Here is a 26,247-nt window from a genome sequence, read left to right on the forward strand (position 1 = left end):
ACCTATTTCTATAACTCCTTTTGACCTTCTGCCTTAACACTTTTTCCACAACTTTAATCTTTAGTTACTCAATTTTATTCTTTCATTTCTTTTTGACTGCTCCCCTCACTTCTTTTCACTGTTTGCACTTCGCCTCTCTTCCTGTGTATCAAGGCTTTCTCTCAGCCTCATGTCTTCTTTGTTCTCCCTCTAGACTCAGAGATCCAGTTGCGTCGAGATATGGTGTTCTGTCAGTCTCTAGTTGCAGCTGTATGTGCCTTTTCAGAGCACCTACTGGCTGTTCTCAACCAGGTAAAGTATAAAAATGTATTGTGTGGGGGTCTTTTAAACTATAGAGCTACAACAAATAAGCAGCATAGTCTTTATGTCTTTACAAAATAGCAAGCATCTTTATTTGATTATTTTCCTCTGCTCCCTAGTTAGCTTATTGTGTCCACTTTCAGTTCCACAATGTAGGCAGGGAGCCTGAACAGGACCAGGACCCCCAAGACCCCCAGGACCTTCAGGAGGCCCAGGAAGCCAGCCGTCGTTGGCTGGAGCAGATCGCCAGCGCTGGGCTGCTCTTTCACTTCCAGTCCCTCCTCTCTCCCAATCTGGTGAGCACCAGGCCAGACCTCAGCTCTTATTTAGTCTGCAGTAACATGTAAACAGACAAACGAAATGTATGCTCAGACAACCATATGGGTTTGTTGTAAACTGAGCAATGAGTTGTGCACAATCAGAAATGCACAGTTTCATGTAACTATACATACAGTACATAGAGCCACATTTCACATGCAGAGATTTTAATTTTAACATACACACAGTGCAATATTACATATTTTCATTTGCACTATGCAATAATTGAGTTCTCATGTTATGAAAAACCAGAACACATACAGCATATCAAACAACAACAATCTAGCAATATTAATCACTGTTATTTGAACTTTTATTATAAAATGCCAGATATGAATTATTCAACATTTTGTTCTGCTCTGTAAATAAGTCTAATGGTATAGCTTGCATATATGATGGGATCTACCATTTATATGCGTGGATTTTAAATAGATCATCATTCACTTCCAGGCCACACAGCAAACACACAAAAAAATATTCACAAAAATGTGCTGAGTTTAATGCAGTCTGCCCACAGTGACTGTGTAGGGATGTGGTCTGAATCATTGAGGTGTGCCGCTGATTTCCACAGCCAAAACTCCCTCTTATGTTACTGAAGAAACAGACAGTTTCACCATCCTCTGTATAGTTGCTGTATATGTGGAGATGTTATGGAAATATCCCAAACAAGCAACAACCTAAACCACATGTAAAAGTTTCTCAGACAAAAAGTACTGAATGGCCTAAATGATTTGATATTTTCATCCTCATTTCACATCTAAAAGGTATCAGAACTATCAATCTCAGTTCATATGAGCCCAGTGTAACTTGACATTGTTTTTAATTGTTGTAATTAACCGTCAGTGAAAGCTTAAAAGCTGTTCTGGTTTAATGTTGCTAAGACTCTATAATAAACTAAATATCTAAAAATACTCACCTGTACTCACTCAACCCTACACCCAAACTTAAAAAAATATGTGCATAAAAGTGTGTTGATTCACAATTTATCTATATCAATATAATCTATAATGTTTAGTACTGTATTGTGTAGTCATATGAATAATTCATATTCCATATTAACTGGCTATTATAGGCTTATTTTGTGTCAATCTGGTCTATTATGCTACATCAGTTTAAATCAGTCCAATAAAAAGGATCAGTTTAGAGCTGAGTTTATCATGAACAACCACTATGGATTGGTAAAATTGAGCCAAGCACACACTGTGACCTCATTCAGAGCCAGTATTAACCTTTCTCTCCAAAAGACTTTGATATGATAAAGGAGAAATTGTACTCTGGGGTGAGCAGCTGAGTGTCTTTGGTAAAATCAGATTTTTCATTTTTATTCCACAGTGATTCCTTTCAATAGTGTGTATCGTCAACCAAAAGGAAGAAATAGTTTTTATTAAGACTACATATTTAGACATAGTTTAATTTAGACTAGAGGGGTGTGTGGGCTTAGGTCAGGTCCCCAAAATCATTGACACTTCTCTCTTCTTCTCGTCATGCTGTTTCTCTTTTCCTTTCTTCTCAAGACATTTCCCTTTCAAGTGTCCCAGTGGAACAAAACAGGGTTTCAGTACCTGCAGGAGATTCCAGTCAAATCGCAGCACGCTGCTTTTTAGGGCACCACATGAAAGGCAGCATGAGACGGGCTGGGGATGCTGTTGGTGTGTGTGCGTCTGCTTGTTTGTGTTTTTGTGTATACTGAAACTGTGTGTGTGTGTGTGGGGTGGTGTTTGTGTGACGGCCTTTTGAGATAAACTTGTCCACACACAGCAGGCGTCACTTGGCAGGGCAGCGGGTACCCCTCTGTCACATGTCGGGCCATCACAAATGTGTCTATAGAAAAAGACCCCTAATCCTCTTCCACCACAGCTCTGTTTATCCCTCTGCATGTGGTGGATGGAGACAGAGAAAAAGAGAGAGAGAGAGACAGGAAGCTTGGATGATAGAGGAGTACAGAGCATCACAATCCAAAACGTTCAAGCCACTGTTGCTGTGGCCACCAGCAGATGTGCCTGTTCGTGTGTGTGTGAGTGGGTGGTAGGTGGATGTTTGAAAAGGAAACAAGGACACGTACGCACACAGAGAGACATAAACAAACACACACAAGCTAAAGCAAACACAGAAACAGACAAAGATGTACGCATACACACTCTGTCACGTATGTAAACACAAGCGGACTCCTCAGAAGGGTACACGTGCTTCTTGTCACATTGTTTGCTGAATGGCAAAGTTGTATTTACAGCACGCTCAACTGAGCTATTTTCCAGCTCTAGAAGAGTGTGTGTGTGAGTGTGTGTGTGAGTGTGTATGTGAGCTTGTGGAAGAGAAATGGAAAAGTACAGTCGCTCAAATACTGTACTTCAGTACAGTTTTGAGTTAGTTGCACTTTTATACTCCACTGCATTAATGTGTTTGTATTATTGCTACTAGCTAATTTCCAGATTTAGATTTTAAATACCAACAATGATATCCACATAGTCTTATGTACTTAATAGATTAAACTACCAGTATAAATAGCAACAGTAGAAGTAAGCTTAGTCCTACTTTGATCTGCTTCAATATTAAAATGCTGAATACATACAAATACATCAGCAATACTACACACTACAGACTTGCAGGTGTAATGATTACTAAAATGGAGTTTTGGGTTATAATGTAATGGTAAAACCAACACAAAGAGTCTTAAGGCCTCCAGAACATCAGCAGCATAGACTCTCAAAGTCTATGGATAAATCCTGCACCATTTTTTCTTAAAGATATTCCCACATTTGCAGTTTTGATGGTGGTGGTGGAGAGCGCCACATAACATCACAAAAAATCCCATTGGGTTTCAATTATGTTCAAATCTTGTGTCTGTGAAATCCATTAGCATATGATTCACATCATGTGAATACTCATCAAATCAATCAGTGACCCCGCTGTTCTGAATTCATTCAATTCATTTCCTTTAATTTGTCATTCATTTCAATGTTTCTTCTTCTGAGTACTTTCTCCACCGCTACACTCTCACTGATGTGCTACATCTCTCTCTGCAGACTGATGAGCAGGCCACGTTGGAGGACACTCAGGTGGCCCTAATTGACCTGGAGAAGGTCACTTTCTACTTCCAGCAATTCCAAGGGGAGCCGCTGGTGGCCAGTACGTACACTGCAGAGATAGATTTATTGTTTTTTTTTTTAATTTTAAGGAGCATTACGTTGAGCTTCAAATTGTTAAATATTCTTCTCCTCTCTGATCTCCTCTGGTAGACATGCCCATTTCATACCAGGTGGAGGGCACTCGCCAAACCTTGAAGGTCTGCTTCTACCTTGAGAGTTTCTACTTCTCACAGCTGCCTCACAGGCTCAAAAATGGAGGAGGCATCAAAATATACCCCGTGCTCTTCACACAAGGTATTCTGAGGCTGGTTCGGGAACTTTTAAGTCAGCATTTGCATAGTGCAGAGATGAAAACTGCTTCATGCTGTAGATGACTATGAACACTGGCCAATAGATGTATATAGTGTATTTATCACTGTATAACTCACTCTCTTGTTTCATCCCTGTCTAGCACTAGAGAGTATGGAGGGGTACTACTACAGGGACAATGTCTCAGTTGAAGAATACCAGGCCCAAATCAATGCTGCCTCTATGGATAAGGTCAAACAGTACTACAAGAGACTGAGGTATGTTATATGAGGCATGTATACAGATATGAGTCTGAAACTACATGTCCTGTGGGATTTTGGCAGGATATAAATCAAAACTACATCCCATTCAGTCATGCTTGGTCTCAACGCCCAGCAGGGCCTTGAGGATATTGGCTGAGAGAAGCACAGCAAGAGTGTTTTCTGATTGGTTGCGAACACACACAGCGGGGCAGCTGTGATTGGATGAGAGTGTCTAGTGTGGCACCAGTGCTGATGTAGTGACTCTGTACAGCTGCTGCACTCAGTCACCTCACACCCTATTGGTTTGCTGCACACCTGAGACCCTCACCCTCTGTGATTGGCCAGATGTGGATAATTTAAAGATGCATAAACAGATATGAAGAAATGGCCACTTCTGGTAGTTGAAAATAAGGGATTGGATTTTGTGTCAGACCTATACAGTGCACAGTCAGATTATAAATGTCGCTTCAGTTTAGATGCTTTTTTGTGATTTCAGACACCACATTTAAATCGGTCATCTAAAAACGGATGCGAGTGACTGTGAATGCACAAGACACATTAAAAATTCATGTTAAGAAAGTCTTAAGAGGCTGAATAATTAGGAAGTTAAATATGCTTTTTGCAAAATGTTCTATGTTTGGTTTTAGTGCAGATTTGTGGAAACAAAGCTGAGCGCATAATAGATTTATAGGCACACACATCCGCCTGATCCTCTTGAAGTCTGCTAATTGGACACTCTGTTATCAGGGATCGAAGCAGCTTCCTTCTGTCTCTATGTTCAAGTTTGAAGCAAGCTCAGTTGCCAATGAAATACAGACACTGCAATGTCAAGACGTAACGATATAGACGGATGCCATCTTGTTTAATCGAAAGAATCAGTCCTACTTTAGGAAAGCTGTTTGAAGCCAAGCCAGCATGTTCCCTCATTGAGTATCTAGGAGGGTGACTGGTCGACACGTCTGCTTTGCCTAAACATCTGCTGCTGATTGTGTAGATAATTAAACGCAGAGCAGAGCTCACAGCAAAACTTCATCTTGTTATTGAGAGACAATCTGCTCAGGGAGGGTGGTTGAATGATTTACAACTCGGGCAGTCATGTGCCACATCAGTGCCGATCCTCCAAACAAAACATTAATTTACTGGGATTACTTTCCATAGGCAGCTTTTAATTTGTTTGTACTGTTTAGCTTGATGAGAGAAAAGAACTTCAAGCATGTTTGTGAGCGTCAAAATTCCCAATACGCCCCTGTGGATACCAAATTGTGCCAGCAAACTCAGTCTTTCTGTGCGGCAGGTCTTTCCAAGTGTCCCTCTATCTCTTTGTGTCATGATAATATTGTTTGCCAGATCTTCTGGGACTCAACAACCTTTTAATAGTAGAATATTGGCATTTTGTGGCATCTTCATTTTATTGAGTCCTTGTTTGCAGACTCCAGTGTAGATAACAGGCTTCATGTTCCATCTCTCAAAATGTCACTGCCATTCTAATTAAGATACCACAGGGAGGGATATATTGTATTGTGTCCACAAATGTGTTAGGCTGCCTACAGCACACCATATAGTGTGTGTGTGTGTGTGTGTGGGTATTAGATGGCTGAATATATATATATATATATTCAGCCATGTAATTCAGAATAGCCTATGTTTTTGCATGTGTGCACGTGTACTGTACACATCTGCACAGTATGACCCGTATAGAAAGAGCATAATTGAATTGACAGCAGAGGCTCCAGCAGTAACACAGAGCAGATGTTCACTGACAGGCAAGCGAGCAAGGCTGGTGATTTGGGGAGCACTAGGGGTGCTGGGTAGGGATGTGGATAGACTGTGTGCTTCAGAAACCCAGCTAAAGTGAAACAGGATTTTGCCCTTCTCAGGTAGACTCAACCCCCATTTCATAAAAACCTGTTGTAGCCCAGAACTGTAGATTATTTCAGTCTAAATCTAATCAGCCCTCTCCCACTGTGTGTATAGTGAAGTCCATTGGGTTTAATCAGTTGGTATTGAGTTTATAAATCCAAGGAAATATTGCTCGAAGGAGTAAAAGTTTTTTGCCATCTGAAGAAAATGTTGCTGAACAGAAACAGTGAGAAATGAAGTTCTCATACAAGACAAAGACGATGCAAAGCTTATGGTTATGGTGAGTCATTTAGAGCTGTAATTAACCATAATTTCCATCACAATCAGCAAAATGTTTTCTCGATTAATTGTTTTGTCATAAGATGGCAACATGTCCAAATTGCTTGTTTTTATCCAAACTACAGTTCAAAATCCAAATATCTTCACTTCACTAACATATTTGATGTAGAAACACTGCACATTTGAGAAGCTGGAACCAGCAATATTTATGATTTTTGCCTGACAAATAACTGAAACAATGCAAAAATTATCAAAAATGTGCTGATTAATTATTTTATATCATCTCAACTATAGAGTTCTCTACATCCCTCTTTAAATACTGTAGCACTTTAATTCAACGTTGCTGGTGAGTCATTCATGTGCACATGGAATAATATGATGAACACTAACAAAACTTTAGCAGGCTACTTGCACCAGAAACACATTTCTTTGCTCCCACCCAGAATATTTCCTTGTATCAATTGTAGTAAAGTAAATATTCCCAGCTGCTTTTCAGCAGTCAGTGAATACAGTGTCTGTCTCTCTTTGTAATAGCACCAGTAGTTTTCTTTCGCCGGGTGCCATGTGTCTTAGGGCTGACCACAGAAACAGGCTGTGATGTCACTCCTCCCTCCATTGCAGTGCTCCAACCTCAGGCACCTCGTTATCCTTGGAGCTCAGCCACAGCAGTGTTGGGTTAAACCCACACTGTGGGCCGGAGCCAGAGGCTGACTGACAGATAGAAACAACCCAGCACACGCAATATTGAACTGAATGAACTGCGTGGCCGAGATCCTCAAACGTTTTCATGTTGACAACCCACCAAACAGACTTTTATCCACCTAAGATCCCCATACGCATGTTTAGACCCTAAGATATTGTTTGTTAGGTGTTGTAATTGAATTATCTATCAATCAACATTGCATGTGGAGAAGTAATATTGATGAGAATGAATGCCTTCATTTTCTCCTACTGTACACATGCTGTGATTTGGGGGATTTAAATCAATTCAATTAAGGGAAAACATGGTTGCTCACCATGTTATGGACCATGCTGTTAAGAATAATTTGTGTGTGCATGTGTTTTTGCATGCATATGTTTTTGCGCATATCAAATTAAATTCAAAAGCGAGAAGAAAGCTTGCTTTCCTTGTTTTTGTCTTATTCTCCTCCACTGACGCCTTTGCCAGCGGGCACTGCGGCATTATCCAATTTCAGAAGAGTCACGAGCAGTCAATGATACTCATGTAAGATTTCCCAGCAGCCTCTCTGTCCCTGGCTTACTCTTTCCATACCCACAACAACATACAGTATGATCTGAGTAAACCCAAAGTGCCTGATGAAGTCACTGAAGTCCTCCGCAAAACATAAACATACGGGCCAAATCGCAAGCACATGCCTGGTCCCGCAGGAGTCAGTGGCATAGAGAGCCAGAACACGTGCTCACGTTTTTAAAACTTTTTAGGAATCATCTCAGCTGACGTGCATTTTTGGTAGAGTTTTTAAAACCCAGACATGCAAAGTGACAGTTTCTTTAGTAATAGCCTTGTTATTTGCTTAAAATATCCCGCAGATTTCTCATGTTGCAAAAGTAGGAACACATTGTTGAGCTTAACACTGGGGGTAAAGTGAATGTCTCATTTATTTTTCTGTCACAAATTGTGAGATAAATGTGTAATGTAGATACAATTTTCTCCCCAATCCTCCCTTTCTATAAGTAAATGGAAGCAAGAAAAGACAAAAGGAGGAAAGAAGATGCTCTAAACAGGAATAGAACATCTTTTAGGACACAGTAATAATGGACAAGGGGGAAATTGAAAAGGGAATATAGATAACCAGAGCAGGTTGGAAAGATGGAAGGGATTTCAGAGGAAGGATAAAGATAATGGGTTAAGGGGGGGAGAGTGTGCAAGAGAGGGTTGGTTAGGAGAGGGGCAGAGTGAACCAGAACACTCTGCAAATGCATTATTCAATGGTAGAGATTATTTCAGGCTTGTGGTTTCATCTCATTTTGCTCTTATTGACAGGAATATTCAGCAGGGAATTGGCTTTTCCTTTTGCATGCTTACTTGCAATTGATTGGAGGCACATGCTACTGTACATACACGAACAGCAGTGTGGAAGAGTAAAAGAGAAAAACCAGCATGTATCAATTTATGTGGATATTAAGATCCTACATAGCCTGAGAAATAATGATGTGGAGGCTGAAAGATAAGCTGGGATGTATAGCATTGTCCAACAAATTCTACATATTATTGTTACAGACTCTAGTATCTCATGCTTTGTTAGATAAACAGTCATCTGTCATCACCACACAGTGCAAGTAATTTGTGCTCATTCTCTTTACTCTTCCAGCAGCAGCAGCAAATGTGTAATCTTGCGTCTGCAGTGCAGTTTGTCTTGATTAAGCGAAAATGCCTAATGCTTATTGTAGGCCAAAGAGTCATTTTCAACACAGGAGTAAGTTCTCTCAGTCCTTCTTTATCTCTGTTCCCCCTGTAGCTGCAGCACAGATCAATCCCCTCGCTCTTGTTCGGACATGGCCTGGTGTTTTGGAGTGCAATTATGCTGGTGGAAGTCCCACATGTACAACAAAAGGCGATTAGTGCGACCTGATGAAGTAATGACAGATGACTGAGGTTAGGCTTTGTTAGTCTAATAGACTTGAATTGGAATGTTGAATAAATCTATTTCTGCTTGCATTCCCTCACACAGAAACACGAACATCTACAAAATCTCTCCGACAGCCAGCTTTGGATTGTTTGTGGTGTTTGTACTCCAAGGATACGTCTACAATATATGCACAAAGAACAAGACTGATAGATGGTGTGACATCAGTTCAAGTAGTTCAGTTCCAAACATGAATCCCATCACTTTGTTCAACATCAAAATAGCACTACAAATCTGTAGCTCTTGCAACATGTAATTGATGATATTTCTCTTCCTCCCTGGGGCAAGGTTATGCCGCAATGATTAATAGAGCGATAGCTACTGCACCAAGTTCCCACATCTTCCATTTGACTTGCATTAGCGTTGTAAGCTCCTCAAACAGTTGTTTGTCAGGATGGAGGAACAATAATACAGCAGTAAAGCTAATCTGGGAAAAATGTAACCTGAGAAGTTTTGCTCACAGGTCTAAACGGATGCAAGTATAATTGATTATGAATATTCTCCTAGCAGCAGGAGGGAGGAAATGCCAACTTTGGTCATATTTTTCCTAAACAGAAGTGAACTCTCTTTTTTCTGTGATCCTGCCGTTGAAGTGGGGAAAACGCTGGCGTCTTTGCACCGGCAAAGGGAGTCCCAATCCACTAGAGCACTGAGGAAGGTGGAGGGGCTTCGTTCTGCTCCAGCTAGTGTGCACTGAACCCCTGTTTATAAAGCCGAATAAGGTTGAGCATCAGAGACCTGCTTCCATTTATCATTTCTCTTTGAATCTATCGTTGAATGGCTGTAACGGTGACAGCTCTGCTTTATGTTGTAAGAAAGACCTTGACTCATCACGGTAGCAGTTGATGAGAGTTTAAAAATATCACCATAACAAGAACGAGGCATACTTTGCATCAAGCAGCATGAGTCATAAATTTGTTCAACATTATAATGCATAAGTGCATTTTTGCCCTCAGTGACAATGATTTAGTGATAATATGTCTTCACAGCTGGCTATGATACAAAGACTCCATTAATACTAACCTGCATTTTTGTGTTGAGGATCAAATATTTGTTTCCTGGGCTTGACTGATGCTAATGATGAAATAATGATTGAAAGATGGTATGTAATTTCAGTTAGTTTCAAATTATTAAACCAAAAAAACATGCCACATAAAATCAATAAATCAACTTTTCTTTGGTGGGCTTTGAGGCTTTTCCCTACTGGCACGTGGTTCCATATCAAGCTATGGCTGACATATAGCTGGTCATAAATATTTAGCAGGAAGTGCGACTAGGAAGGAGGAGCAGGGTAAGGAAATGACCTCCAGCACACTCACACACACCATCTTACTTGTGTCAATGCAGAGGCATCACTGTGTGGCATGTGAGGGCTCTTGGAAGACCTCATTAGCCCCAAGGTAGCTCTGCCAAACACTGCAGGGGTTTGTGGGGGATTTAATAATGGTGAGTGTCATTCATCATGGCAACGTGAGTGATTTACATGGACCAGCATGCACCTCAGCTAGTTCACACACGTTGAATGTCATAAATCCCAGACACTTTACTTCTGTCCTCATGGGTGAACGGGATTGAAGCAAAAATCCACCAAAGACCACTCCGCAGTTATATTTGAAATACTTCTCTCTCAAGGTATTTCAGGGATGATTTTTGTTTCTTTTGTACTTTATAAAATGGAGGATGTCATACTAATGTGCCCATTCCCACGCTGGTGAAAACATCTGTGCCTTAGATCCTTTTTCTTTGATGCTACAGCTGACTACTAATGCTCCTGAGCTGCAAAGGGCCTCGAGTGTCCTATTGTCATGAAGGAAGCTGAAACAAAGAGAATTAAGTATTCTCATAGGTCTAATAAAATACAGCCAGCTACACACAGAGCCGGTCATCCCTGGCCTGCAGCCAAATCCTCCATTAGAGTCTCATGTAAAACATATTGGCTGGATGTGTGTGTGGTCAGACAAGGTTTAGTTATTGCAGAAAAGCTGGAAGAAAATATGAATAAGGGAAATTTTTTCAACAGAGGCAACTGTGATGGGCCAAATACACACAGTCACTCTAACATTTTTCTGTTCTACACACTGTGCTGTCAGTAGGATGGTCGGTTGGAGTTTTGATTGGCGTAAAATTCCTTGAGAATAAACTAGAGAGACTGTTATTTTTTAACTTGCTAGTGGGTAAAGAAAAATTGTAACAAGGTTGTACAAAACCTGCAGGGGACTTCAATGTCCTCCCATAAAAATAGAGCAGCTACAGTTCAGGCACTACAAGACTAGAGGGGTTTAAATCTGAGAGCAAGTGTAGATGGGAATCGAAAGACACCCTGTGGATTTTGACTTATACATAATGTGTATGTAATATGTTCTCAGGCGCACAGTCGTGTGTTTGCACGCTGTGTGTGGGCTGAAAATTTCATTTTTCATTCTTTATAAATGTTTTGAAGGTACTCGGTTTCCAAACGTCTGACATAAAAACATCATCAGCTCAGAAGATGTAATGCAGGTTATCATTAAACCACACATCACTCGCAGTCTGACTCCTATTATTTTGTCATTATAGACCTCCAGGAGAGTCAGCCGTGTTCCTCAAGCTGTGGTTGATGGTATTTTTAGACCAACTCTTATAGCCAGTGGATGAGATAATCAGTGGGTATTATGACCTTGCTTCTCTTACAGAGGTGTGCAAGAGCAAGACAATGTGCTTTTATGTCCATAACAAATGTGTACATATGCAGATGAATTAGAATTGGGCTCTTACACAGGAGATGGACAAAAGTCTGAGCAGACTGATGAGCAAGAGAAGGGTTTAGGTCTCACAGGACACAATTTAAGGTAGACAGACAGGCTGTACCTGCTGTAAGAGTCTGAATAAGAACAATTTCAGAGTACGGTTACGATTTCCAATAAGCTTTTCTTTTGTGTTGTTGCGTTTCACAGCATTTTGATGCTTCACTGAACCCCAGCTCTCTCTGTTTGTTTGACCTGAGAGAATGATGTTTTGTTTGGAGACTGTTGGGTGTAACTTTCATTTACTGCAGCGGTTTGTTTTTCCAGAGCACCCGTGCCTTAAACGCTACACACACCCACACACAGACAAGTATACGTACACTCACATACACACGTAATGCGGATGCCAGATTTTAACTGTAGGGACTTTAATGAGGAAATCAAATATTTAGTGGCTTAAACAGTCAATGAAACAAAACATTAGCCTGTTATACCTCATACAGCCTATTCAGCAGTTGTAGCTACTGTGTTAGTTTATGTGCTCTTTACAAAATTAACTGAGGAGATGTGTTTTCTTTGCAGAAGAGCCGTATCACTTCCAGGGTATCATGGACATCTTTTGAATGATAAGGCCATCTTGAACCAATTACATGGGCTATTAGCTCCATGTGAACCCTCGGCAGACTCTGCTCATAGTCATTTAGTAGTGCACGCCACAAGGTTAATTTGCCGGATAGGGATTAAATACTTGAAAACCTTCAACAAGTAAAGGTATAAAATGGGAAGGTTACTCATCTGTATCTCAAAATGCTGTGGATTTGTGGCATTTGAATGAGTTGCTACACTTATATTTAGGAGTAAATTGGAAATGCCCCCTTTTCTGTTGGAGGTGTAAAACATTTGTTCACATATCAGCCTCGTTAGCCTGAATAAGTGGTAAGTGTATTATGGTGGAATTTAAGGCCTCGTGGTATATGAATGCCTACATGTGCCCTGAGTGGGTGCCAGTGTATTTACTACAGTGTAACTTTGGTGCGTGTGCTCTTCTTGATTATTTAGTTTCGACTTGGTTGGTTTAAAATCACTATAAAATCTTGACTGGCACATTTTGTAGCTGACAAAAATAATGACCCACTAAAGGTGCATGGTGGTGTATTCACCTGCAGAGACCCTGCATTGTGCCTGTATTTTCTTATTTTTGCTGAGTTCAGGATGCTTCTTGCCATCACCCAGTGGGTGTTGTAGTCCTCCAGCCAATTACAGCACTCAGTGTGTGAGGCCAGGACTTGTAAGGTAGCAACCAGGTTAGATTGTTGTCTTCGTCTATCTCCTCTGCTCAGCTCTGCTCTCTGTCTCTGTGTCATGGATGTATAAAGAGCTGCAGGTCTGTGTGCCTGCTTGACTGAGGGCTACACAAATGCAGAGCAGAGAGGCCACAGTGGAGCGGATGAAAGCTCTGCATTCACACAAAATCCAGCTATGCAGCATCATACCACACATTATTACAGAGGTGTGTTTATTTGTGCCTTAGAAACTAACTGCTGTGATTATCTGATTCATGGTCTCACCAGCTTCGTACCTCTCTTGATTCATTCTCTAGCTTGCTCAACCACCACTGCTCTCTCTCTCTCTCTCTCTCTCTCTCTCTCTCTCTCTCTCTCTCTCTCTCTCTCTCTCTCTCTCTCTCTCTCTCTCTCTCTCTCTCTCTCTCTCTCTCTCTCTCTCTCTCTCTCTCTCTCTCTCTCTCTCTCTCTCTCTCTCTTTTGATTGAGCAGGGTAGGGGGGGCCAATTGTGAATGCTGTTTACAAACACCAACCTGCATAGCATACCTACCTAATTTCATTAATGTTATGTCAAGCAGAAAAGCCACTGTCATAATGAATGCCTCCATGACCTGATTTTCATCACTTATTAGCAAACTGAATGCAGATGAATGAGCTGTGCTTCCTGTGAACAGTCTCCCTGTCTCAAAATCTCTTCTTACTGCATCTCTTAGAGCTGCTTGGTACTGTACGTGTGGTTTTCAGCATTGTGTACTATACGGGTGACAGGACAGTGTTGTGGATTATTATTGCTCCCAGCAAGAAGTAATGGAGTATGTGATTTTATTACAAGGGGTTTAATGTGGTGTAGTGTACCTATTTTTAGCACCCTGCTGGATTACTGAGATTTGATGGAGTCACAGACTGCTGAGTTTGCATAAGTAGCACTCCACCTCAGATGGACTCATTGCGGCATTCATCCTCATGGTCTCCGTAAGGACACCAAGCCAGTGCTGCCTCCAGTGGAGGAACAGGAAATTGCACAAAATCAGCTGTACTCTATGAATGAATGAGGCAATTGCAGTTGGAGTGATGCCCAGGACAAGAGATGCTTAGTCTGTGCTTTTGCTGAGCTGTGCCCAAGTTACTCTCATGATTGATAGTCAGATGGTTGAGCTCCATAATGAGCAGGTGGCCTACTTTTCCCAGAAAGGCAGCCAGTGCTCCTGATGACCTAATGGTGCAGGGAGGAGAATGTCAGTGTGGTTTTTACTCAACTGAACCATTAAATAAAAAACGGCTCTTGTATGATTGTTAAATGATTATCTGCTGCAGTATCTCACTGCTTAATAGGAACAGTTTTGTCTCACACTACTCCTGGTTAGACTCCATATAATAAACTGTTGTTTTTCTCCCCCAGGGCTTTCTACCTGGATCAGTCCAACATGCCACCCAGCTCTGCACCCAAAGCTGCCCTCATAGATAAGGTAAGAGCAGCCTCACACAGCTTCATGCCGCATTCATGACATCATGGAAAAAATGAAGAATGGGATTAGATCTCATTGTTGCATTGTTGGAAGTGCTTGCGCCTGTAAAACAAGGCTTCATACCTAAAATCAACTGATATTATCTAAGATCAAGCATAAACTAGCTGCAGCAGATACCTGTTTACTTTCAGAAAGTGGCATTGACTGTATTAAGGTGAATATATGTTGTTTGGTCAATCAGAGTTTCCCACAGCCGAGAGATATAACAAATGTCTTATGCTTATGCATTCATATATATCTTATCTGTTAGATACAAGGAAGTTTAACTTGTTTTCTTAGTAGGCTTCCTACTATGCATTATTAGCACATTCTGAAGCTACTTTACAGAGGACTACAGCCATGTCATAATCTGTAGAGCTACTCTTTTTATGTATGACATCGCTCATAAACAGTGGGGTTTTTTTATAGTTTTTTTTACATTGTTGGATCCTGTACTGACCTATCTTTCTCTGTTTTCGGTCCAGTTGATGCGTCCTCTTAATGCTCTGGAGGAGCTCTACCGACTGATGGAGAGTTTTATCAGTTGTCGCCGCACTGCTGCCTGCCAGTACACCGCCTGTGGAGCATCTGGAGTGGGGCTGCTCACCGTGGCCTCTGAGCTCTGTTCGCGTCTGGGAGCCACACACATTGTCATGTGCAACAGTGGTGTTCATCGGTGAGTGTGCTTTCCAGTTCTACAGTATATGAATCACCTCCAGTTAACTTGCACATCCCTGCTTCTTATTTTCTTTCTTGTAGCAGCTTTTTTCTCTTTCATTTCTCTCTAGCATGAACACTACCCTCACCTTTACCGTTTGTGCCACAGTTTCTCCCTTATTGTCAGGTCCTTCGTTTATTCTTTGTCTACCTCTAAATTTCACGAGGTCTCCATAGACCTGCAGTCTTTACCATGAGGATTTTCTATTAATACACATTTCTCTGTATTAATTACCAGCAGGATATTCTAGATAATAGGGCCCATTGTTTCTCAGACCAGATTAGGGACCTTTAAAGTAGGCATAGCACTTTACACAGGAAGGAGACAGGTCAATTATTCCCATTCTCATTTATGCTGCCTAATTCACCTGCTGTTGAGGGCACCATTCATCAAATGCATGAGGACAGAAATATCCTGATCGTTTGTCACCGCTGATTCCTCGTTCCAGCTTTCATCTTTCATCTCTTACTCTGCTCTTTCCCTCCACCCACCCACCCATCTCTGATACCTTCTTTCTTTTACCCCCATGACAGTTTCCATACCGTTTTGTCTCAGTCTCATGCACAGGCTCACACACACGGGCGTGCTCATGCGTTCACTGGATGTGACTGATGGCTTGATAAAGTGCCGCGGATGGAGCCGCCTGGTTGCCTGAGCTCTAATAGAAAGTTCCTGTCTGTGCAATGACTGCTCCTACTTTATTAACCCACAAGCTATGTGTGTATATCTGTGTGCACCTTTATACACACTAGCTACAACTCACCCACACAGGCAGGCTAAGTGTACTGTGACACAGCAGGTGACAGGGCCTGCCATATTTAGGATTATTTGTGAACTGGCTTTCTCCTTAAACACTATTTTACCCTATAACAGCTGCAGAGTGAAAGGCATATTAGACTCATATTAAAGTGAGTTTGAAATGCTTTGTTGCCTGCTGCTATTATCCACAAAATCAATGTCATTAACTTTGGCAGTCAAGCTTTTATCTATCACTCTCCTTGCTATTGACAGAATACAAATTATAGATGAATAAACTAATTACAGTGGTTTCTCTGTATAATTTCAAATGTTAAAGTATTTAAAAAGAATCCCTGTATTACTTGGCTCACCGGTGAGCACACAAACTAAATCTGGAATAATTGAAAATCCTATGAAAGCAAGCCAGTAGATTAGTTATGTGGAAATTGCATTATCAGTGTGGCAGCCTTCTCAGGCACTATTGATTGGATTAGTTGGCTTGATGGATGAGTTTTAATAACAGTGAAAGCGTGATATTTTGGGGGCATCAGCAGTTTGCAATATGCTGCGCTCCTCTCCTCTTAAGATTTTTTTTTTGTGGTTTTTTTTGTCCATCACCTCCACCACAAAAATCATTAGAGTAGCAAAAGGAGAGTTCGCTGTCTGACAGCAAAACAAAAAGTAAGTGAGGCAGGGAGAATGTATCAACATTCCATCGTGCTAACTTGCTCAACAACTTGACATTTTTTCCTTGGTTTCATTCATTACAGTCAAATTTCAAAGATTGCTCGAGCAGTTGTTTCTCTGATATAAATGTTTGGCCCGTATATGTCCGTTCCCCCCTTTTGTTCTACTCGTCTCTCGCAGCAATCCTATATTCTCTGTCACTCTTTGGCTTTCTTTGTGCTTCTCTCTCTCTGTCTCTCTCTTCTCTCTCTCTCTCTCTCTCTCTCTCTCTCTCTCTCTCTCTCTCTCTCTCTCTCCCTCTCTCCCTCTCTCTCTCTCTCTCTCTCTGTCTCTCTCTCTCTCTCTCTCTCTCTCTCTGTCTCTCTCTCTCTCTCTCTCTCTCTCTCTGTCTCTCTCTCTCTCTTGTTTCTTCTCATTTATCAGTATGGACTCAGCTCTGGAGGAGTGTAAATGGGATATGGGCTGGAACGACATAAAACAGATGGGTATAAATCACCTCATACTATCTCACCAGCCTTAATGAAAAGGGAAACCATACAGCCTCTCTCTCTCTCTCTCTCTCTCTCTCTCTCTCTCTCTCTCTCTCTCTCTCTCTCTCTCTCTCTCTCCCTCTCTCCCTCTCTCCCTCTCTCTCTCACTCACACACACAGACACACACACACACACATATTTTGTGCAGTTCCTTCATCTTGCTCCAGCTGAAGAGATATTTAAAGATTCTCTGTGGGTGACTTTTTTTCTGCCCTCCTTTATCGGTGTGGGAAGCTCAAAATGGGTGCTGAAAATATTGCGGGGTGGCCTGTGAAAGACATCTTTTGCAATTATAATCTCTACAGGAATATTTTCCACGCATACTGGAGATGATTGTTGAGTTCATTACTTTTATCACATCCTATCATAAAGTTATGAAAATGGAACTCGAGGAGTTGTTTAAATCTGATTGATTTGAAGTAATTGCTTTTGGCAATGACACGACATTTTTTATTTTTTAAAGTTTTGGTCTGAGTCAGCGTGAATCCCTGCCATGAGAGAAGGAGATATTAAACAAACAGCTCAGATTTCTTGCTCGCCCTGTGGCAGTGTTGCTCAGTGAAAACCGAGCTTGGCAGCGTTGGAACTTTTAGACAGTTAAATTTGCAGTGAAAAGGCCCTGGATCGATATACTAGTACAGCTTGTTATCATAGAAAGGTCACTGTGCAGCCTTGACACCTGTCACTGGCTCTCCAAGGATTTATCCATATGCTGCCATGCGCGTGTGTGTGTGTGAAAGCGAGAGAGAAGAAGAGACTCTCTGTGTCTATGTATGCGCCTGGGACCAAAGTTTGCTGTAACTAATGAATCACAGGCTCGCGTCAACACTCATTTTACACACATCACACTCTTATGGCGGTGAGAGTATATCGCCTCTGCCACAAGAGACACACTGACTTGTCCTTGGACCCTTTTCTCTCAGCTGCAACGAGAAGTATCAATCCTGATGATGAGAAAACCAGGAAGCCTCCCTCTAGTGCAGAAAAGTCCACAACAAGGTTTAATCCTCTCCTTCTTCTGCTTGTTGGAAAGCAAAGATCAGGGGGGGGTGTTATTCTCCTGAGGCCACGCGTTTACTTACCGTGAGTGACATTTCGGCGGCAAGTGAAATGATTCGTTAGTGAGGAGGTGAGCGGAGTAACGATGGTAACGACAAGGTTTCAAGTAGAGCAAAACGTGCACTGGGAGATTTGATGTAGTTGTACTGAATCCTGCCAGAAATTCATCATATCTGGATGAAGCCCAGAGTTTGAGTTTGGCATGCTTTTGTGTTTTTGTTGATGTTTGTTTCAGTCACAAATTAGACTCGGCTGTATTGCCATGAAAACATGTTGAGAACATTGAGTGTTTAGTTAGATAAGGCGTTTATTGCCACTCAATAGTATTTTTTTTGTTGCAATTACAGACTGCATGCTGTGATAATGCAGCATCAGTAAAATATGAAGATAAATAGCTACAATTTCTACCAATGTTCATGATGTTTGCTCATAAGACACTTAAGTATCATCGACCCCCCCTAGCAACAATCTGATAAATATGCACACTGGGAGCGTATGTTGGAGCTTGACCTTATGTTTTCCCCTCTAACCAACAGCTGCACCCTGAGTGTGACACTGGAGCAAGCCATCTTGTTGGCCCGAAACCATGGCCTGCCCCCTCGCTGCATCATGCAGGCCACTGATGTCATGAGGAAACAGGTATGTTGGGTTTTTTTTCTTCTTATAAATGAATATAACTTGACTGTGTATACTTCAGCACACGCATCCTGTCTGTCTCTCCTCAGCGTTTTGCTACAGTCCCCACTCAGAATGCATGTGTGCTTCAAACCACAGCGCAATTTCTGCATCCAAAATCATTAGATAAACTCTACGCTTCATTGAGTCAAACTAGACTGCCAAAACAGTATTAGCAATGGATTTAACAGTGCCAATAGAAGAGCTGTTATGCCATTTTAGCTTCCTTGGTCAATTTTAGATTGCTCCCAGACGCTATTCCTTCATTAAGAATACAATTATTAAAGGCAGCCATCAGTAAGTATGACGCTATTCAATAATTGCAGGGAGGGTGAATTAACTTTTTACATATGCGTGCTCCCGTCTACATTATAATTTCTCTTGGCTCTTCTTCATCCCCCCCCTACCCCCCAATCTGATTTCATTCTTTTCAGAAATGCATTCACTGCTACCAGAATATGGATCTGACCTAATGAAGTGATAAAAAAAAGTAATAACTGAGCCGACTGGTTGAGAGCTCGTTTGTTTGCCTGCAGGTCTATTTGGGGGTAAAGGGAAAAAAAGTGACATTTCTCTCTCACTGCATACAATACTACTGCTCCAGCCATGACCAGTCTCTGCCCCTATCTCAGACTCTCATTGTGGTTATATTGCTGTTTGCAGTGAGAGGAGAGGTTAGTCGAGAGACTGAGATCCTGCGGGAGGAAAGACATTTAATTTCTATACTCTGAGAACCGGGCCGCCAGCCAGGAGGATGCAAGTCTATGCATTGTGTGACCTTCAGTGCTACTGTATGTGGCTGGAGTGGAGAAAATCATCTTGTGGAGGGTGTGGTTTGAGATTTTTTGGTGTTGACTCTAAGGGATATATTTGTGGTTAATTGATCTTGTTTTCCTCCTGTTAGAATAGATCTCATATTTGTCATTAGACATTTGAGTTTCTTTTTCCTTGCATCATCATTGACCTAGACACCACTGAGAAGAGATTGTACAGTCTAGATAGAGAGCAGAGGGGAGCCTGCTCTGCTCTGCTGTGTTTGTGTGTCCTTGCTCTCAGACATCAGCTGATGAATCTGATGAATATGAATATCACACAGGGTTTAGATTACGCCTCTTCTTCTTTGCTGAATAGTCATACTTTACTCACAAAAAGGTTATTGGCTCAGCATGCGGTGCCAGCAGGGCCCATCAATCAAGCCCAGACAACATCATCCAGATTGAGAATACATGAGTGATTTAGGCAAAATGAGTCCAATCACAGCTTATTTTGTAAACATTTTCTTAGAAATATTTGGATTGCCTAGGAAGGTACTGTATATATAAATAATGTAAACTGCGTTAAGCAAATAAGTCAGTGTTGCCTCTCTCCCAGTTTCAGTTGATGGCTGGGACAAAGTGTTAAGTAATGTAAATGTTAAGAAACATATATCAACTTGACCTTCCAGGGAAAAGTTGGTGAGGCTGCTAAAGATGGATCAAATGGAATAAACTAGTTTTCTCCCTGGATATGTTTATTTCACTTTCTCACTGAGGCCTCGGCAGAATATTAAAGTTTCAGTTTAAGGTGCAGCAACATCATCTATAAAACAATCTGCTCTCAGGTTTGAGCTATTAAGTAGTAGAAATGAGAAAATGTGAAAAAATGAAAACCATTGTACATAATACATGAGGCATTCTTAATGCATGAGCTGATCGATGTGCATTGTGCCCAAGCAGTGAAGGACTGCATGTTAATACTCACACTGTCTTTCTTACTTGTGAGCCAAATGAAAGTTTTTGTGTAAACAAGTTTAATTTGCTGAAGAAACTGTAAGTGTTTAATTTCTGTTGTTGGCTCTGGCTCACTTGCTTTTCTCTGGATGCTGTGTCCTTTAGGGACATTAGGGGGCATCTATGTCTGGAAGCATCAGAATGGATGTCTGTGATAGGCATCGAATAATTGCTGATGCTATCCTGCTATCAGGACCTAACTCGGGGCAGACCGTAAGATGGCAGACTGCAGAGTTGTAACCGAGAGGTCAGCTGATGCACTTTTGGGCTGTCACTCCCTCTCTGCTCAAAGAGGAGACGCTCGTGACCTCTCAGGATAATAATTTGATTGTGTATTTTTGCTTGCATGCGCTAGCTAGTGCAGGTGTTTGTGTCTTGTTGCTTCCTGCCCCCTACAGTCGCATATCTGCCGACTCTGCGCACAGCCAGCAGATTACAGGAACATTAGCAAAGAGTAAAACATACTCCTGACTGGGCATAACCAAACTCTATAACACACACACACACACACACACACACACACACACACACACACACACACACACACACACACACACACACACACACACACACCATTCATCTTCCAGATTCCTTACTACTTCCAGTACTTTTATTCCCTGACGAAGACTATTCTGCATTTACTCTTTTGCATGCATAGCTGGAAAGAAGACAGGTGCTAAAGATAAACAGCACTCAGCAGCTATGATTTCAATTTTAAAGTCTCAACATGCATCACATGACTTCTGCTTTATGACCTCCAATATTTATAGGAGCTCTTTAGGTTAGAATTTATATTGCTTCCCTCACAGGTGACTGCCAGTCATTCATGGCCTGACAGGAAGCAATCTCACATGGGAGAAACTTGTGTCATCAAACAAAAACATCACCCAGAGATCTAGTCCTGCCAAGATGGTGTCCGATCGTAGCTCATTTGAGGGCCCTGCGGACTTTTAAAAAATGTGGATCTTGTGTTTCTGAATTTATGACTGTAAACAAATCTGCTCAACAAGCAAGGCCGAGGGCATACCATCGATCCACAAAGAGTTACACCACTACAATCAGCAAGGTCTCAAAAGTTGCCGAAGCTTACTGATAGAGAAAAAAGTTCAATAAACTAATGTTGGCAATGCACTATGTAGAACTCCACATAGTAGAAAGTTTCAATAATATTACTCAGCATTATATTTGTATTATTTCCAAGCAAAAGCTGAATCACCAGACTCTTCAGCGTCATCTTTTTTACAGGCAGAGCTTTGGGTGAAAGTATTTTCAATACTCAGAGGGCAAAAATGTTCTTTGGCTTACTGTCTAAGCTTTGTTTAAGCTCTTCTCTCTATGGTGTTATTCTTAGCTCCTGTTTGTGTCTGTTGTGTTTCAACCTGATTCATGATGTCATTCATTGTTGATGCATGTTTGTCTTTTAGGGGGCCAGAGTTCAAAATTCTGCCAAGAATCTGGGAGTGAGGGATCGTACACCGTCATCAGTCCCCAGGTACTTCTAAACTGCACTCAGCTCTTGCCAATGTGGGGGAATATCAGCAATTCGAATTAAGGGACCATGCAGTGTTAGTCATTAGTGACGAACCATGCATATTTTATGTTAATGCCAACCATTTTTTAAAGTGTAACAGATTTGTATATTGATTTGCTTTGCTCCTTGCAGCCATTGGTTTCCATTTATTTCATTTTTGTATCCACTTGCAGAGTTTAAAACATGTTTTTATTTATTAGAACTACAGTATGTTACAGTTCCATGCTAATGCTGCTGCAAACAGGGTCTGTTCTTCACTGTTGTTGCTTTCAAGGTTTATCTGATTTGAAAGTTTGAGAGTCTGCATTCAAATTACAGCATTTTTTTTTAAAAGCCCAAACTTATGCACACACAGTATACTGTACACTCTATTTTTGTTAATGCACCTTGAGATCGGGCTATAAAACAAATTAACAATACAATAGTCACAGTAGGAATGAAGCACGGAAACACACCGACTGTGGCCTTTTGTGTGTCTTTGAAGAGGTTTGAAATCCTGTAAATTGTGTGGAACCTTGGATGTCAGAGCTTACCTAAACGCACCATCAAAAGACCTTTTAAAAACAAAGCTCTGTGGAAATTTGACCTTAATAAATTAATAAAGTGGTCTAAGTAGTCACTAAAGGGTATGAAATAAGTCTCCAATGTTTTGGTACACTTTTGCAAGTGTTTGTACACATTTTAGTTAATGGGATAAAACATGAAAAGCCACCAATAGTTTAGTATTTTAGTATAGTATTTTACTACAGTATGAATACAGACTCCCATAATGCCTTTCTGTGAAGCTAATCTAAGTCACCTTTTTCAAAAGTGCATATATTTGTACAGTAGGTATACTGTATGATATGTGCTTTTTTGTGTTGGACTGGGGCCAAATGGTTCCATTAGAGGGGAGTTCCCTGCATTCAGTACTGTAGCTCTGAGATGAAGACGAGGATCGCTGCAGCAGTTTGGCTGTGACATATAGGCTTTTGTGTGACAGGCAGCCCTTTTGAACCTTTTAGTGAAATTGACAAACACAATTACGTAGCAGGATGATTAGTGTTGAGAAACTGTGGTCATGGAACAAAATTGCTGCACTCTCAGTAGGTTTTATGTCATAATTGTTGCAGTGTGTGTGAGAGCTCCAGAATGTGTAAGTGTGCTTTCTTACATATGATTGTGAACCATGGTTACTTCTCAGCCCTCCTGATCTGTCCATGGACTGTACATTTTTTAGTGTGAGTTTAACATGCAGTCATGATATATGAAGTCAGTGTCCTTAAGACCAAAAGAGTAATACAACAGAAGAAGGCGGTGCTGTAGTACAATGCAAGAAATGCAGCTTATATTGGATATGAATAATACAACTGAATAAGATGGTAGATTATGGTAGTTTATTAAAGTGATGTTTCTATTTATTAAGGCAGTAGAACAGACCATACAATACTTGATTGTAAAATTAAAAAATAAACTGGACATGTGCAAACAGCTGCAACTATTGTATAATTAACCTGGCTTTAAAAAAACCTTTAACTTATGGCTACTATCAATTTTAGGGTTAGCTTTCATACTTATAAAAACTGTCCTAACCAAGCTGCCATATATACAGTTAACTTTGTACCAACAACACTGAAAAAGGTAGAAAATGCAAAGTCATTTTTCACACTGTGAACATAGTCAGTGCTGTTGGACTTTGAGGCACAGAACTGCTTGTATGCTGCAAAGAATAATTCTCTTTTTTTTCAGTGCTGACAGCTGAAGTCCTGACTAAACCTCCTTTTGCACCAAGCAAAGTCAAACCTAGTCAATTTTATTTATATGGTGCCAAATCATAACAGAGGTTAGCTCAGGGCACTTTTCACACAGAGCAGGTCTAGACAGTACTCATTACAATATTCTTTACAGAGACACAACATTCCCTCATGAGCAAGCACTTGGTGACAGCGGCAAGGAAAAACTCAATTTTTAAACGTGAAGAGACCTCGAGTAGAACCGGGCTCTAGGTGGGCGGCCATCTGCCTCGCCTGGTTTGGTTGAGGGAGAGAAAGAGAGCAGCAGAGAGAGAGAGAGGAAAGACTTTGTAGCCTTGAAGTGAAATGTCTCAACACATCATCTGCAAATCATTGCTTTGAGTGTCTGCATGTTTCTTAGTGATTACAGGAGAACATGTATACTGTAATTTTAATGCCTTCTTGCCTGTGTTCTTCTCTGATCAGGTTGTACAAGCTGTGCCAGCCCCCTCCCCCAGATGGTGACCCATAATACATTGCATCCAAGAGTATGCTGAAGAAATCCTTTGGGTCTCCTTTCTGAAGTCTTCCCTCCATCCATGAAGGAGAAACCTAATTAAAGACATTTATTGGGTCCATAGTAGCTGCCTTAAGTGTAAATAGAATTTTAAAACCGTAAATAGTATTTTTAATACTTTACATTTTTCACTGTTGTACTTTATACATATATATTTTCCATTTTTTTTATCCTATAATGCATCTTAGAAGATATTTCAGTGTGAAGAAACAATATGAGTAATGAGAGAATGCAGATTAAACAGCTCAATGAAATGAATGAATCCCATCAGTTTACTGTCTAACCCTCATTATTGGATGTTATGTTGTAAAGTGGATGTCTAGCTCACTACTATGCAAACAAACAAGTGGTAATAAACTGCATCAATAAGCTCAAATAGTGTTTCCTATATACTGTACTGTGTGCCTGCATTTCAATGTAAAAATGAAGGTTGCTGCAGATGTACTTCAAAACACTAAAATGCTGTCATGTATACAGTATGTAAAATATATATTAAAATTGATAATAGTGATGTAGTTTTTCTGTAGTTTTTTCCTCATTAAAATGACTTTTTAATCATACCATTGTTAAAATACATGTTGATACTAGTGCTATGACCTTTGCAACAGTAAACTTAGTCTGCTGATGTGAATAAACAGTTTTAATTCTTAATTGGGGGAAAAATAATTACAATTTTAAAAGAGACTTGTTGAACTTTCAGCATCTCTCACAGTAGACTAATTAGCAGCCTGCATTGCACCTGCAGTCATTACGCGCCTAATTATGCGTGCGTGTGTTATTGCGCCATTCATTAGCGTGGAATTTTTCCCCCTGCATGGTCAGATAGATGCGTTACAAGACACATAATCGCGTTGAACACAGTGGGCAAGGTTGGGAGCAGTGGATAAATGGGAGTGGCGGTGGCATCGTTAACACAGGCAGCCAGTGAGCGGAAGATTTGTAATATCTGTCATAGAGCTGCTGTGCCATTGGCTTCTACAGGAAAGCTGCTGCCACAGAGTCAGTGAGGCGACAAGCTGGGGATGGTCCCGGGCTGAGTCTCCACAATGAGCCGGACTCAGAGCCGCCTGTTCCGCACTTGACGCAACCCATCTAAAACTTAACGTGGCTCCACCGCGACCGACAGTGACTTGGTGACATTTTTGCACATTTTAGTCGCCGAGACGCCGCCAGAAGGACGAATGACACCGGCTCACCTCATGATTTCATCCTGCTAAAAGCTCTTGCGAGACACTACAGTTTCTTCATGGCGTCTCCACAACAGTCAAGAATCCAGTCGTATCTTGAGAAGAATAAAATCGGACCCTTGTTTGAGGTGAGAGCACAAATGCACCAAAGAAGTCTGAAGTTCTTGGCTGTCAATTTAAAGGATCATTGCTTTGAGTCAGACTGCATGAATCCGCTTTTATTTATAGTTTGTGCTGAATGGTAAGCGCACATCTGCAGTATGAGCACTCACTCTGTTGTAAATTAGCATGTTGATCTGTATTATTACACACAGACATGTCATAGCTGTTAAAGAAATCAGCTGTAATTTTTTTTTGGAGGAAACAAACCCAACCATTTATTTTTACGCACTTCTGTGATCGGGCTGCCTCCCTTAAACGTCCCACTGCGCTCCGTTTAAACCGAAGCACACGAAGGAATATTGGCAGATGTTTTATGCGCCCGATTTTCCAGGTTTAGCCTCTCCTTC

At 41.0% G+C, this 26,247-nt stretch overlaps 2 protein-coding genes across 2 annotated transcripts in view; both read left to right on the forward strand.

The window, feature by feature from the left end:
• Window positions 1-25,048, forward strand: part of prex2 (phosphatidylinositol-3,4,5-trisphosphate-dependent Rac exchange factor 2) — a 90,008-nt gene extending 64,960 nt beyond the window's left edge. The window contains exons 32-41 of the mRNA XM_053342633.1: window positions 194-291; window positions 444-596; window positions 3,642-3,744; window positions 3,855-3,998; window positions 4,156-4,270; window positions 14,449-14,515; window positions 15,040-15,230; window positions 18,824-18,926; window positions 22,156-22,223; window positions 24,461-25,048. Coding sequence (XP_053198608.1) covers window positions 194-291; window positions 444-596; window positions 3,642-3,744; window positions 3,855-3,998; window positions 4,156-4,270; window positions 14,449-14,515; window positions 15,040-15,230; window positions 18,824-18,926; window positions 22,156-22,223; window positions 24,461-24,506 — 1,088 coding nt within the window. The 3' untranslated portion in view covers window positions 24,507-25,048. The remainder of the gene's footprint in view (window positions 1-193; window positions 292-443; window positions 597-3,641; window positions 3,745-3,854; window positions 3,999-4,155; window positions 4,271-14,448; window positions 14,516-15,039; window positions 15,231-18,823; window positions 18,927-22,155; window positions 22,224-24,460) is intronic.
• A 673-nt stretch (window positions 25,049-25,721) lies between these two features.
• c21h8orf34 (chromosome 21 C8orf34 homolog) overlaps window positions 25,722-26,247 on the forward strand; it is a 51,877-nt gene continuing 51,351 nt past the window's right edge. The window contains exon 1 of the mRNA XM_053342635.1: window positions 25,722-25,866. Within this exon, the coding sequence (XP_053198610.1) occupies window positions 25,798-25,866 (69 nt within the window). The 5' untranslated portion in view covers window positions 25,722-25,797. The remainder of the gene's footprint in view (window positions 25,867-26,247) is intronic.

This window comes from Scomber japonicus, chromosome 21, assembly GCF_027409825.1.
Source record: "Scomber japonicus isolate fScoJap1 chromosome 21, fScoJap1.pri, whole genome shotgun sequence".
Lineage (NCBI taxonomy): Eukaryota > Metazoa > Chordata > Actinopteri > Scombriformes > Scombridae > Scomber > Scomber japonicus.